A 13,927-nucleotide genomic window follows, 5' to 3' on the forward strand; every position below is an offset into this window, starting at 1 on the left:
TTAGTCTGATTACGTGGCACCTAGCACAAGTGACTCTCTTCTGGTTTGCCTGCTGTATTAGTTCATTCTACACTGCTATAAAAAAATACCCATGACTTGGTAATTTATAAAGGAAAGAGATTTAATTGACTCACAGTTCTGCATGGCTGGGGAGGCCTCAGGAAACTTACAATATGTTGGAAGGCAAAGGGGAAGCAAGCATCTTCTTCACAAGGCAGCAGGAGGGAGTGAGTGCAAATAGGGGAAATGCCAGTAGTTTATAAAACCATCAGATCTCGTGAGACTCACTCACTATCACAAGAACAACGTGGGGGAAACCATGTTGTTCCCATAATCCAATCACCTCCCATCAGGTTCTTCCCTTGACACATGGGTATTATAATTCAAGATGAGATTTGGGTGAGGTCATAGAGCCAAACTATATCACCTGTTTGGCTGGGGCCTAATACAGGAGGCTAGCCCAAAACAGTAGCTCCCATAAAATTTATTTAACACAAATTCATACTTAGTTAATTCTTTATACCAAAATTCCCCTTTAAAAAAAAACAACAACAGTGTACTTTCTCTTTACTGGACTTTGAGAAAAGATTAGAAAATAAATAGCTAGCTAACAGATAATGAACTGAAAAAATGAAAAACAACTTTAGTAAATAGCTAACAGATAATGAACTGAAAAAAATAAAAAAATACTTAGCTACATAGTAAGACAAATCATTAAGTCTAGTAAAAATTAACCTTTATCTTTAAAGCAAGATAGTCTACCTTAAATGGAAAAAAATAGAAAATGAGCAATAAACCACATACTGACATTCAAAATGAATTGTTTAACATTTAGAGTAATTCTATTTGACACTATATATAGGTAGGAATGTTGGTGAGATAAAGTAACCACACTCTTTAATCTTTAAATCTCTTATATAAGCAAGAAATTGATATCACAATTCAATTTGGGAAGAAAAAAAATGACAACACAACACATACTAGTAGAAAGTGATATTCTGGTTAAATTTAACATAACTTACTTAGCACATATCTGTCTGAAATTCTAGTATAATTTGCCTTTTTGTATATTCTTGATACATTTAAAAGATTTTACTGTAATTCACAAGCTGAGACCATAGTCTTCTCATTGCCACCTTCATCTCTTTATTCCTAAAAGTATAGATGACTGGATTTAAAACAGGAGTGATAACTGCATCAAAGATGGCAAGGAATTTATCCAGATGTGATGTGGGAAATGGGAAAATATAGAAAAAGATTAATGGCCCAAAGAACAAAACCACCACAGTGACATGAGCTGACAGCGTAGAGAAAGCCTTGAATATACCACCCGAAGATTTTTTCTGAACAATCACCAAAATAAAGATGTAAGAGATTATGAGAATTAAAAAAGAAGCCAGAGAAATAAATCCACTATTGGCAGTAACCATGAATCCCAATGTGTAGGTCTCTATGCAAGCCAGTTTGATAAATCGAGGAAGATCACAAAAGAAACTAATTCATTAGGGCCACAGAACGGCAGGTCTACAACAAAAACCAACTGAATCACTGAGTGAATAATACCTATAATCCAGGAAATGACTAAAAACAAAATGCACCTTTGTGGGCTCATGATGGTCAGGTAGTGGAGAGGCTTACATATGGCCACATATCGGTCAAAGGCCATGGCTATAAGCAGCACCATCTCAGTGCCCCCAACTGCATGGATAAAGAAGATCTGAGCCACACAGCCCCCAAAAGAGATGGTTTTGTGCTTCCTGAAAAGGTCATAAATCATCTTGGGAGCTGTGGAGGAGCAAAATACTAAATCGATGATGGAAAGGTTCGCCAGCAGGAAGTACACGGGGGACTGTAAACGAGGGTCAGAGGTCACAGTTAGCACAATCAGGAGGTTTCCCATCAGACTTGACACATAGAACACTGAAGAAAAGAGGAAGAGGAGGAGCTGGATCTTCCACGCATTGGAGAGTCCCAGGAACACAAACTCAGAGACCACAGAATGATTGGCTTCATCCATTGCCTCTGTCGGCTGTGACGACTCTCATGCTACCTGAAAGAGCAGAGTAAAGAGAAACTTTGATTTAGGACAAAAAGCATTGATGTTGGCAAAATCACGAGCAATTCATATGTTGTTGGAAAACTAGACAAGGGCTAATATATGCCTTTGGAGACAATTTCAGTCACAAAGCAACTCATATTCCTCTATCATAAATTTTGTCACCAGAAAGTACATTGCACAGAATAAGAACTCATTTACTTACTTGAATGGATACCTTTGTTTTATTTTTAAGTATTGTTTTATAGCCATATCTCAGATATAACTATAAGATAAAGACTTTGCATAAAGTATGTGAAATAGTTAAGTGACAGTGGGTTTCATAACTTGGGCATCCTTGATATACATATTTATTTATTTATTTATTTATTTTTGAGACAGGATCTTGCTCTGTCACCCAGGCTGGAGTGCAGGGCATGATCACAGCTCACTACAGTCTGCCTGCAATTCCTGAGTTCAAGCAATCCTCCCACCTCAGCCTCAGCCTCCCAAGTAGCTGGGACTACAGGCACATACCACCACACTTGGCTAATTTTTGTATTTTTTGTAGAGATTGGGTCTCACTGGAGACTGGTCTCCAGCTCCTGGGCCTAAGTGATCCTCCCACCTCAGCCTCCCAAAGTACTGGTATTACAGGCATGAGCCATCATGCCCAGCCCTCAATATACTAATATCATTTATATGACCACATTGACAAGTTCTTTCAAATATTAATATGCTTTTTTAAGGCCTGGAGATGTAAATTTCTAATATCTATAAATTGAGAAGATAAGGTGAATTACCTATAAGAAGGCAAGAACTATAGGAGTAGAGGATGCCAGATCATGGCACAAACCGTGAATGCTAGAAAAAGTGACACAATTATGGGTGCTGTTAAGGAGATTCTAAGAGAGATTATTTCCTGAGGGAGGAAAGAATGTGAGACATGAACAAAGTGGACAAAGAAATAGCATGTCTTTGTTATTTTTGCTAAAGCATTGCTTTGTTTGTTTGTTTGTTTTGTTTTAGTTTTTGAGATGGAATCTCACCCTGTCACCAGGCTGGAGTGCAGTGGTGCAATCTCGGCTCACTGCAACCACCGACTCCCTGGTTTAAGTGATTCTCCTGCCTCAGCCTCCCAAGTAGCTGGGATTACAGGCATGCGCCACCACACCAGGCTAATTTTTGTATTTTCAGTAAAGACGGGGTTTCACCATATTGGCCAGTATGGTCTCGATCTCCTGACCTCATGATTCGCCCGCCTCAGCCTCCCAAAGTGCTGGTATTACAGGCGTGAACCACCACGCCTGGCCTAAAGCTTTGTTTTAAGAACAAAATCCTGACACTTACGTCAATGTATAGACTAAGAAGCTAGTTAAATAACTTATACTGGTTTCCGTGAAATACTATTCAGCCATTTATAATATTGAGGTAGATCTAAATATACTGAGGATAGATAGGAGAGAGGTTGTCAGTTGCCTGCACTACGTCATTCCATCTGGACTTAAAAATAAAATTAGTCAAATAAAATAATAAGTAGATAGAAAATGTCTAGATTGATACACAAAAACCTGTTAATAATTATCTCCAAGGGGTGGGATTGAGACAGTAATGAAGGAAAAGATAACTTTTACGTTTCACTTTGTGCTCTTACTAGCTTACATTTTTGCAGTGAGCACACATCAATTTCACTCTTACAATAAGGTAAATGTTTTCCAAAAATTACACAATTAGTGTCTTCAGAGTATCCACAGATATTACCGTAATCTAACACTCAAATTAAGATAAGAATCAAAGCTACTCCCAAAATATTCACTAACTTGTTACTTCACTTCTCCCTACACCTTATACACCCTGAGCTAAACTACTTCTTTTTTGCCGGACATGTTCCCAAAAGGCATTTATTCTTCACACACACACACACACACACACGCACTTCAGTTCATGTCTTCACTCCACATTCTTCACTCAGCCTACATGCCTTTGTCATCATTACATCTCTCTAATTCTTCAAATTTTCTTTAGTACCCACTCTGTCTAATTCCTTTCTCCATGAAGTCCTCTTTGATACCCTTACCTTTATATACACTAAATGGAAATAAGTCTTGTTTATGCTGTGGTAACCAAACCGAAAACCTTTGTACTAATAGTGTGCTAAGAAAGATCTAACAAAGAACACTATTGAATTTCTGATCATTGTAAATAATGTGTCTTCAATGTGTCTTCAAATTATCCTTTTCAGACTTTTGCATGATAATAGTATAAATGGCATTTACATTCATAAAGGGCAACTCAGCTTGGAATAAATTAAGTTCCTTTCACACTGATTATCATCAGCACCCTTCCCACTGAAGCAATTTATTTAAGTGAATGATTAAATTCTAAATTGCTCCCCTAGAAGCTGAAAGGTACTCTATGAATGTCTCCAATTTCCACTCACCCCTAAAACCATTTAAATTTTTACACAAGACTTTTGTTTTATTTGTAAAATAACACTTTTTTATTTTTATATATAAGATTAGCAAAGACTTACATTAGATTATTCCCAGTGTTGCTAAAAATTTGGAAAACAGGTTTGTCCGCTCCTTGTTGGTACTACTGCCTTCTAGCCAGTCTGTCGTGTTCTATCTCTATTTTAAACTTAAGGTCTTTAGGTATCACACTTTGTATTAGTCCCCACTGAACATTTTTTTTAAAGCAGGGCAGAATTGTTGTTTAAATCTGATCTTTTCCATAATAACAGAGTTAAGCTCTCCACTTAGCTCACTCCTACAAAAGGAAAACAGGTTATCAGTGGTGATAAGCCACTCAATCCCAGTGTGGCTTTGTAGTGTTCTGAATCTCATGATTGTGTTTAACACAGAGCACCGACCTCTCCCACACTCCTACTATTAAGCCTAGAATGTAAGAAAAGAAAGATACTTAAAAGATCATCTCCTGATCAACTCATTCTCTCCTCTGCTCAGGTTGCTCATCCCTGTGCTGCCCAACATAAATAGGAAATGAATTAAAGTCATGTGAGCTAATCACCAATCCAAATAAGGATGATAATTCTAATGATTTTTAAGTAGATCAGTGTTTGAAGTCTCTCAGATAAAGATGGATAGAAAGAGCTCAGGACACCACTCAAAATACGACAAAGATGGACGGAAATGGGCACCGGAGCTGCATGCTCCCAAAATTACTGTTCTTACTGCCATCAACAATACAGCAAGCCTTGTAGAAGTCTGTTGTTATGACTTGAATGAAACTGTGCTAACGATTGTAAAATTCTTTCATTTTAGGGTTAGGAAAACCAAGGTACAAAGAGGGTAAATGACTCTGCTAAAGCTACAGAACAAGTTGGTGGCAAATCCAGAATACATTTGACTTTTGGCTTCCTTAGAACAGGTTATTTCTACTACATCGTGTTTCTCTTGCTGTGATGGTCTTTGCATACTGTATGTGGCCCAGGAAACCATAACATACCAAAACTAGTTTGTTTAGCATTGTCTACTTGCACTGTACTCAAATTTTCCACTCTGGCTTTATTATTTGCCTGGAGACCCACACACGACACATCTGTGCAAATGTCACTGGAATAACCTTTCCAATACTGAACATGAAATCATCACTTGACTCTACTCATTCAGATGCCTTCTATATTTCGGTTGTTAGTTAATCTGCTGCAATTTTCCTGTTGAACAACAGATAATTCATTACTCCTAGTTGATTAAATTCTCCCTCTCACTGTTCTGTGTGTTTCCACTTAAAGTTCTGATCGCCATCAAAGACCGTTTCTATCCATTTAACCTACCTGGACCAATGTTGAAATAGAGGATCACAAAATGCAGAGCTCACTGACATTATGATCATCACTTGGCATAAAAAGTCATGTGTAATACCTCCATAGGGGGAAAGGGAGCTAATTAGCAGCACAGAAAAGTTACTTAAATGTTGCTGTAGAGACCAGGGATTGCCATCCTGAGTACATTTGGCCAAGGGAATTAATTCTGTGCCATCCACAGAACTTTGGCCACAGCAATTAAAGGGAAAAGCTGGCAACGGGTCACTTGAAGAGAAGGAAGAAGAGAAACTATGGACCTTTTGTGTGTAAAAATTACAGATTTTTGTTTGTTTGTTTGTTTTGTTTCTGAGACGGAGTCTCGCTCTGTCCCCCAGGCTGGAGTTCAGTGGCGAGATCTGGGTTCACTGCAAACTCTGCCTCCTGGGTTCAAGCCATTCTCCTGCCTCAGCCTCCCAGCCTCCCAAGGAACTGGGACTACAGGTGCCCGCCACAACGTCCCGGTTAATTTTTGTGTTTTTAGTAGAGATGGGGTTTCACCGTGTTAACCAGGACGGTCTCGATCTTCTGATCTTGTGATCCGCCCACTTCGGCCTCCCAAAGCGCTGAGATTACAGGCATGAGTCACTGCACCCTGCCTGTTTTATCTTTTTACCTGCTTGTTTTCCTTATTTATGAGAGAAGAAACGCCATAAGAATGAAAATATATACTTCCCAAAAAGTGAAATCAAGTTTACCATTGAGGAAGGAAGGAAGAAGAGAAGGGAAGGGGAGGAGAGGGGGAGGCCTCCAAGGTGACATCTAAAATGCGATCCATGCCCCACTAGAAAGGATAACTAAATTAGAGGTAATAATACATACAGTTGTGTAGTCAAATTTGGTTAGTTCCTAATTGTGTGTATGATATGGGGAAATGAATAAGGTATTATAAAAGCAGCACATGAGGATGGACTAAAAATACTAGTACAGCTGAAATAAAGAAAATCAGTAATGGATTTAACCTCTCATAGATTTTTTTTTATTTGCAAAAAAAATCAACAAAACAGAAAACCTCTGGTTTTGTTTTATTTCTTTACATCAAAAATATGCAAAGAGTCAGTGAAAGGGCCACTGATAAATTATAATTATACAGAGTATACTATATCACTTATCTATTGCTGCACAACGAAGTAGCTTAAATCAATAACATTTTACTCGCTCACGTGTCTGCAATTCAGGCTAAGGTCAGCTGGGCAGTTCTTCTGCTGGTATCCCCTGGGCTTTCTCATGAGACGTTAGTTATCTGGTAGCTTGACTGGGGTTGGAGAGTCTATGATGGCCTTACTTGCCTGTCTGAAGCCTAATCCTGCCTATAGACTGGGCCTGTCTCTCACAGGGTCTTTTATCATTCCTTAGTCTTGCCGAAGCTTCCTTACACGGTGGTGGAGGATACTATGAGAGGGCAAAGAGAGAAGCTACAAAGCAACTTATACCTAAGTTCTGGAACTCATGCAACAGAAATTTTGTCATATTTCCTTCTTCAAAGCAAGCATAGCCCCAGTCCAGACTGAAGGTGGGGAAATAGACTCCACCTCTTTGCAGGAGGAGCTACAAAATATTGTAGCCATGCTTTTCAATCAACTAAATACTCTGTAACTAACCATTCTCAGTTGTATCCATTGACTAAGTCTCACTTAGAAATAGTTTTAATATCAGCACGTGATATATGTCTTATCCAGGGCTCTAAGGTGCTGTTACTCCAGCTTTCACTAACTCAAAGGAACATCAGCTCTCTACCACTCCTGCTTTCGTCTTAGATTCAACAGATTTGTAATAAGTAATTTTTATTGTTATTAATGAGTTTATATCCTGATACAAAACTCAGTTAAGTCACATGACCTTCTAGAGTCTTTAGCACCAAGGAGACAGTCCAGCCTCCTACTTGTCAAAGAAGGTTCAAGAACACTCAGGTAGAGGCACAATCACATTACTCGAAAGAAGTCTGGAGGCCCTGTGGAAAGAAATTTTCACCATCAACAAATGAGATCAAACATATATAGAATGATTTGATGAACCTGAGTTGTCCAAAGGAGGGTAGTCTGATGCATCTCAGATAAAACCATTATAAAAGCAAAAGATATCTAGCAGAATAGGCCAGACTAAGCAGCAAGGCCTGGCGACTGCATGGGCAGCAATTGAGCAGGGATGTACATGAACATGCTCTAACACAGCCTCTCTACCCCTCCCCACTTTCTACCCCTCCCCACATCAGGGAGAATCTGGTGAAACTCCCCAGATTCCTACAGTTTCAGGCAGTGCAGGCTATGCAGAGATAAGCAATTCGGGAGAGATGAACAGTGGCTCAAGCAGATAGCTGTGTGCCACCGAGTGGCTTCTGTCTCTGAAGCAGAAGAATGGCTTCACCACAGCCAGCAGAACAAAGGGGTAGCACTGATTACATGCAAACCCTCCCATCCTAATACTCTAGAGAGAACAGTTGGGAAGAAGAATCCCAGAAAAGATTAAAATTCTGCTTATCAAGCAGGACAGAGAAATGAGACTGGGAAGAATATTGTGCAAGTGTGGCACATTTGTATTCAGCAGGTCTTGCAGTCTGGTGTTTTGATTGTCTTAATTTTATTTTTTTGACTTGATTCCAGTGCACATCTGTTGATCAGCATGTGATGTCATTTATTAAAATATCCAATGCCAAGACAAATATTTTACTTACTCCAGATACTATTATATTTACTATCCAAAGGTTATATCTACAAAATGAATGTGTCGATATGAGGAAGGTTTTACTTATAAATCCCTTAATTTAAATGCCCATGAAGAAAGCATATCAATATCTGTTGATTTTAGATCCTGCACATTCCACCTACTGGTGTCTTATATAGCACAGATGCATGGTTAGTGTCTGTTATTACATATGGCATCTACGTTTATTAATTGCTGCCATAAGAAATCATTAGGGTTTCAGAAAAAGCCTATTTCCCAATTAGTTAACTTGCCAATTGGCTCACCTAATAAGAGAGCATTCTATGGCAACCAAAGCAAATTCACAGAAAGTTTGTTTATTCTTTCAAAATGTATGCTGAATTCATCAACTTTTCTTTTCTTTTTTATGGTTTGCTGATATCCTTTTTTTGTTGCTGTTTACAAACAGTAACAAAATTTCATATACATTTTTCCATATGTTGCCTGACTATATTATCTTTTGTGCTGCTTTTTTCAACTTTTACTTTAAAATAAGGGGATACATGTGCAGTTTGTTACATAGGTATATTGCATGGTGCTGAGGTTTGGAGTATAAATGAATCCATCACCCAGGTGGTAAACATCTACCCAATAGGTAGGTTTTTTTCAGCCCTTACCCTGTTCTCTCTATCCCTACTCTGGCATTCTTCTGTGGCTTTTTTTTTTTTTTTTTTTTGAGACAGAGAATCTCTCTGTTGCCCAGGCTGTAGTGCAATGGTGCAATCTCGGCTCACTGAACCTCCGCCTCCCGGGTTCAAGCAATTTTCCTGCCTCAGCCTCCTGAGTAACTGGGGTTACAAGTGTGCACCACTAGCCCTGGCTAATTTTTGTATTTTTAGTAAAGAGGGATTTCACCATGTTGGCCAGGCTGGTCTCGAATTCTTGACCTCCACCTGCCTTGGCTTCTGAAAGTGCTGGGATTACTGGCATGAGCTACCTCACCCAACCTTATTGTTCCCATTTTTATAACCATGTGTACCCAATGTTTAGCTCCCACTCACAGGTGAGAACATGTGATCTTTGGTTTTCTGTGTCTGCACTCATTCGCTTAGGATAATGGCTTCCAGCTGCATCCATGTTGCTGCAAAGAACATGATTTTGTCCTTTTTATGGCTTCATAGTATCCCATGGTGTACATGTACCACATATTCTTTAGCCAATCCACTGTTGATGGCACTGGGCATCAACATATTTTTAAGCCATCATATTCGTACTAATTTGTTTTGACAGCCTTAGGAAACTAATACAGAGATGAATCTATCATTAGAAGTAAAGTGGATTCAAGAAAGAGATTATATTTATTTGTTTGATGTTTTTAAGCTTAGAAGAGATGTGGCCATGTTTTAATACTGATATAAAGAAACCAAGAGAAAGGATGGCTTAAAAATATAGGAGGAGGAGGGAGTAACTGACAGAGCAAAGGCCCTGAGGAGGTGGCAGAGGATGAGATCTATAACTCAACCACAGAAAGGGCCCTGCATCTTGAGGATCCTGCCTTCACCTAACCAATCACATTCTCCCTCCTGGAAATTTGAAATTTGGGGTTCATAAATGCTGGTCAGCTTCTGCTAGTCCCTTAAACTAAAGTGATGTAGCTACAGGGATGGGACACAGAAAGAAATACAAATGAGAGGCCCGTAACCTCAGAGCATCGGAAGAAATAGTGGGTTTAGTTCCTTGTTCAACCATTCATGTTGCAGTTCCTGGTGGTTCTGCTCTAGATTTCCACCAAATACTTCTGTGTGAAGATAAGTCTCCTCTTCCCATATCTGTGACTTGCAACAAGAAGCTGTGACTAAGAAACTGACAGAATTTGGTTTTAACCCCAAGTCAATCACTTTCTAGGTGTGTGACTTCTAGGCTGAGGCTTTCTCATTTATGAAGCAAATATGAGGGACATATGAGGGACAGCAAAACCTACCGCATTGGTTTTATGAGTTTTTAATGAGAATACATACGAAGGCCCTGAAGTATAGTAGATATTTGGTTACTGTTAATTCCCCTGCCCATTCCCTAGGGGTAACTTGAGGAAAACAGAAAGCTCTGCCCAAATAGTTTATTTTGATAGTTTATTGTGATAAGCACTCAGAAATGGATACTAAAGAAAATCTCACCACCAAAAATGATTGTAGAGTGTAGAGAAGCTTTAAGCTCCTTTGGAAATCTGAGAATACATAAGGCATAACAAAAACTGAGGCATAATACAAGAGGGCCTTCCCATGCAAGGCTGCCAAATCACTGTCTCTTCCCCAAGGTCTCTGCCAATCACCCCTGTCTCTGTTTCTGTCCCTGCCTCCTCCCCAGACAGTTATAAAATAAAAGCTCACCTGACAACCTATCATAGATAGTCTATAAAGGTATCCTAGATTCTGTTTATTTAGCCTGAGACACAGTTCTTAAATTTTACTTTCCATAAGAAGCAATGTTATGATTCTAGCACTGGAGTTGGAACAGAATAGCTTCATCCTCAGATTAGGAGTAGTATGCAAGGTCTTTGAAGTTACGCAAGGTCTTTAAAATTACCCAATGGCAGGATTCATGCCACATCACCACAGATCTGGGTTTTGCTGCTGCAAACAGGCTGACATTAGCACAGGGATGACTATGTCTCGGATCCTGCTCTACACAGCACCTAAAAGATGTAACAGGGAAACTTTGGGCAAAGTGATAGCAAATCGTTTTACCTCTCCAGATTTTCTTTTCTAAATGAGGACATAACAATGCCTGCTCCATATAATTTTTATGTATAAATTAGATAGTGTCTGGCACACAGCACTTAATAAACGGTAGCTGGAAGGAGGAGAGAAGCCCTACTGATTAAATATACTAGCTAAGGAGGAAGCGTTTTGTATACACTAGAAAGAGCTGTGCTTGAAGTTTAGTGTTTTTTCTTTAAGCTCTTTTTGGAGTCCTTTGGACATGTCTAATGGTATGGAATCAAGAAGCAGTGTATCATTTGTTCAGTCATTTCCAACTGTCAGTTAGACAGTCATTAAAATTGGCTTATCCTCTGCCTGGACTAATGCAAACTCTCTTGTTCCGTGAGAGTGAAGGAACCGCATGAGGTGTTCCTGAGGCTTCGTTCGTTTCCTTCAACAAAATTACTCTATCATGGATTAAGTATCTCCAAAGCACAGACGGTGCATTGTATTTCACTTATGCAAAATTGTATTTGAATATGATAAAGTTATAAAATTATTTTAGTACCTAAGCTGCTTCTGAATCTTAACTCCTTTGAATAGTAAATATATGGATATTTTAATGATACATCTAAATGACAGAACACAAATCTTGAATAGCATTATATTTTATTGAGTTGATGCATATTTTATGTTACCATTTTATCCTAGTAAGTATGGAAAGGAAAAATGTGTTCAGATTTTCGCAGTTCAGGAGAGAGGGTCTTTGACCTATCTTGGGAGGTAGTGGAGTGTGGTGATTAGGAGCAAGGATGTTGCAGCAGGAGCTGCTTGAATTTATGTCACAGCTCCACTGCTTACCAGCTGTGTCCCCCTGGGATAGTTACTGAATCTTTCTGTGCATTAGTTACCTCATCTGTAAAAGAAGAATGAGAATATTACCTACCCAGTTGCTGTGAAAATTAAATGAGTTAAGGTATGTAAACAACTAAGGATAGTACCTGGCAAATCATAACTGTTCAATTAGACAACCCTTGGTCAACAGTTAATTTTACTAAAAAGAAACATCTCTCACTTGGTTAAGTTAATGTCTTAGCATATGTTTGTCCTAACAAATGTTTTATAAACGAATTAACAGTTTTAAAGAAGTCCAAAATTTTAAAAAGAAGAAAAGTGAATATGAAAGAGTAAAATAACTTTCTAAAGAATCCTGAAATAGTCAATTCTTTAAGAAGATGGATTCATTACAAGGTTCTACCAAAAATCACTAACTTACAGGGATATATACACGTGACATTTTAAAGAATCTTTAAAGTAAGTAAGTATTAGTGTAATAGTGTCATAGTTACTCATTTATAAATCAAAAAGTTTGTTTATAGAACAGAAAGACTTTGTCTGTGGCTTATATTATTTTGGGGTCCCAAAAGTTCTAAGGTCCCCAATATTTCATTCAAGGAAACTATAATCCTCTTAAACAAACAACAAAAAAAAGAGTAATATTCATGCCTGAAATTCTTTAAGCTTATTTAAGATAACTGCTAGATTTGGTAGCAGTAAGAAAAGTGATGGTAGGCTGGGCGCAATGGCTCATGCCTATAATCCCAGCACTTTGGGAGGTGGAGGTGGGAGGATAGCTTGAGCCCAGGAGTTTAAGACCTCATCTCTACAAAAAATAAAAAAATTAGCTGAGTGTGGTGGCACACACCTGTGGTCCCAGCTACTCTGGAGGTTGAGGTGGGAGAATCACTTGAGTCGCGATTGCCACCTGGAGATGGAGTCGTGATCGCCACTGCACTCCAGCCTGGGCAAAAGAGCAAGACCCTTTCTCAAAAAACAAAAGAAAGAAAGAAAGGTGATGGCAAATGCTCTTTGGAGTGTTCAGTAGAGTAGAAAAGCAATATAGACAGAGGAATACCGTTTAATTGTGGATTTTTTAAGTAAGTGACACAAATAAAAGCCATGGATGAAACCAGATATGAGTGATGATATAATCATGCATTTTGAAAAATAACCAGAACCCGGTTCAAGAAATTTCTTGTTGGGCTGCAAATAAAGAAGGAACTTGGAAACAACAAATAACTGTATGAAATCGGTGACAATGAAAATAGTGTCATGCTCACTAGCTGGGTTATAGGATCAATTGTATCACACACTTCACACAATATACCCATGTAACAACCTGCAAAGGTACCACTGAATCTAAAATGAAAAGTTGAAATTTTTTTAAAAAAGAAAGAATAATGAACTCACTGGTGTCTCTTCTGCTCACTGGGGTCAGAAATAAAAAAGCAATAGAAGGGCAGAGGTACAGTTTGTTAGTGGAAAGCTCAAGAATCTAAATCAATAAGTGAGCTTAAATTTTTTTTTAATCTAAAAGTGAGGAAACCAAATTCTCATTTCAAATCTATCATCTAACATCTGTGTCTGAATATAATCATCTATAAAATAATAGGTTGGAACAAATGATCTCTCAAATTCCAGTTCTAAATTTCCATACTTCTATTATATAAGCAACAGTTCTCTAAGTAGCCAAAGGATACAGGAAGCAAGCAGATACTAAAGCAAGAGTGAGTGAAATGAAAGCAATTAGGCATTATGACAGTTTGGTAGGTAGTTTGAGAAAAGGACGTTAAGCAATTCAAAACAGGGAAAGTATAACAGTGAAGAGGAATAATACACTAACTTCCAACACTGAATTATTGAACACATCCTCTGGCACCTTTTGAGAGA

At 38.4% G+C, this 13,927-nt stretch overlaps 1 protein-coding gene across 1 annotated transcript; it reads right to left on the bottom strand.

The window, feature by feature from the left end:
• Positions 1 to 1,082: 1,082 nt before the first annotated feature.
• LOC108516939 (olfactory receptor 4F6-like) lies at positions 1,083 to 2,017 on the bottom strand. The gene is given in 2 exon segments (XM_017854692.1): positions 1,083 to 1,498; positions 1,501 to 2,017. Coding segments are annotated over 2 exon segments (933 nt in total).
• Between the last annotated feature and the right edge of the window lie 11,910 nt (positions 2,018 to 13,927).

This window comes from Rhinopithecus bieti, unplaced genomic scaffold (genome assembly GCF_001698545.2).
Source record: "Rhinopithecus bieti isolate Rb0 unplaced genomic scaffold, ASM169854v2 scaffold_38779, whole genome shotgun sequence".
NCBI lineage: Eukaryota > Metazoa > Chordata > Mammalia > Primates > Cercopithecidae > Rhinopithecus > Rhinopithecus bieti.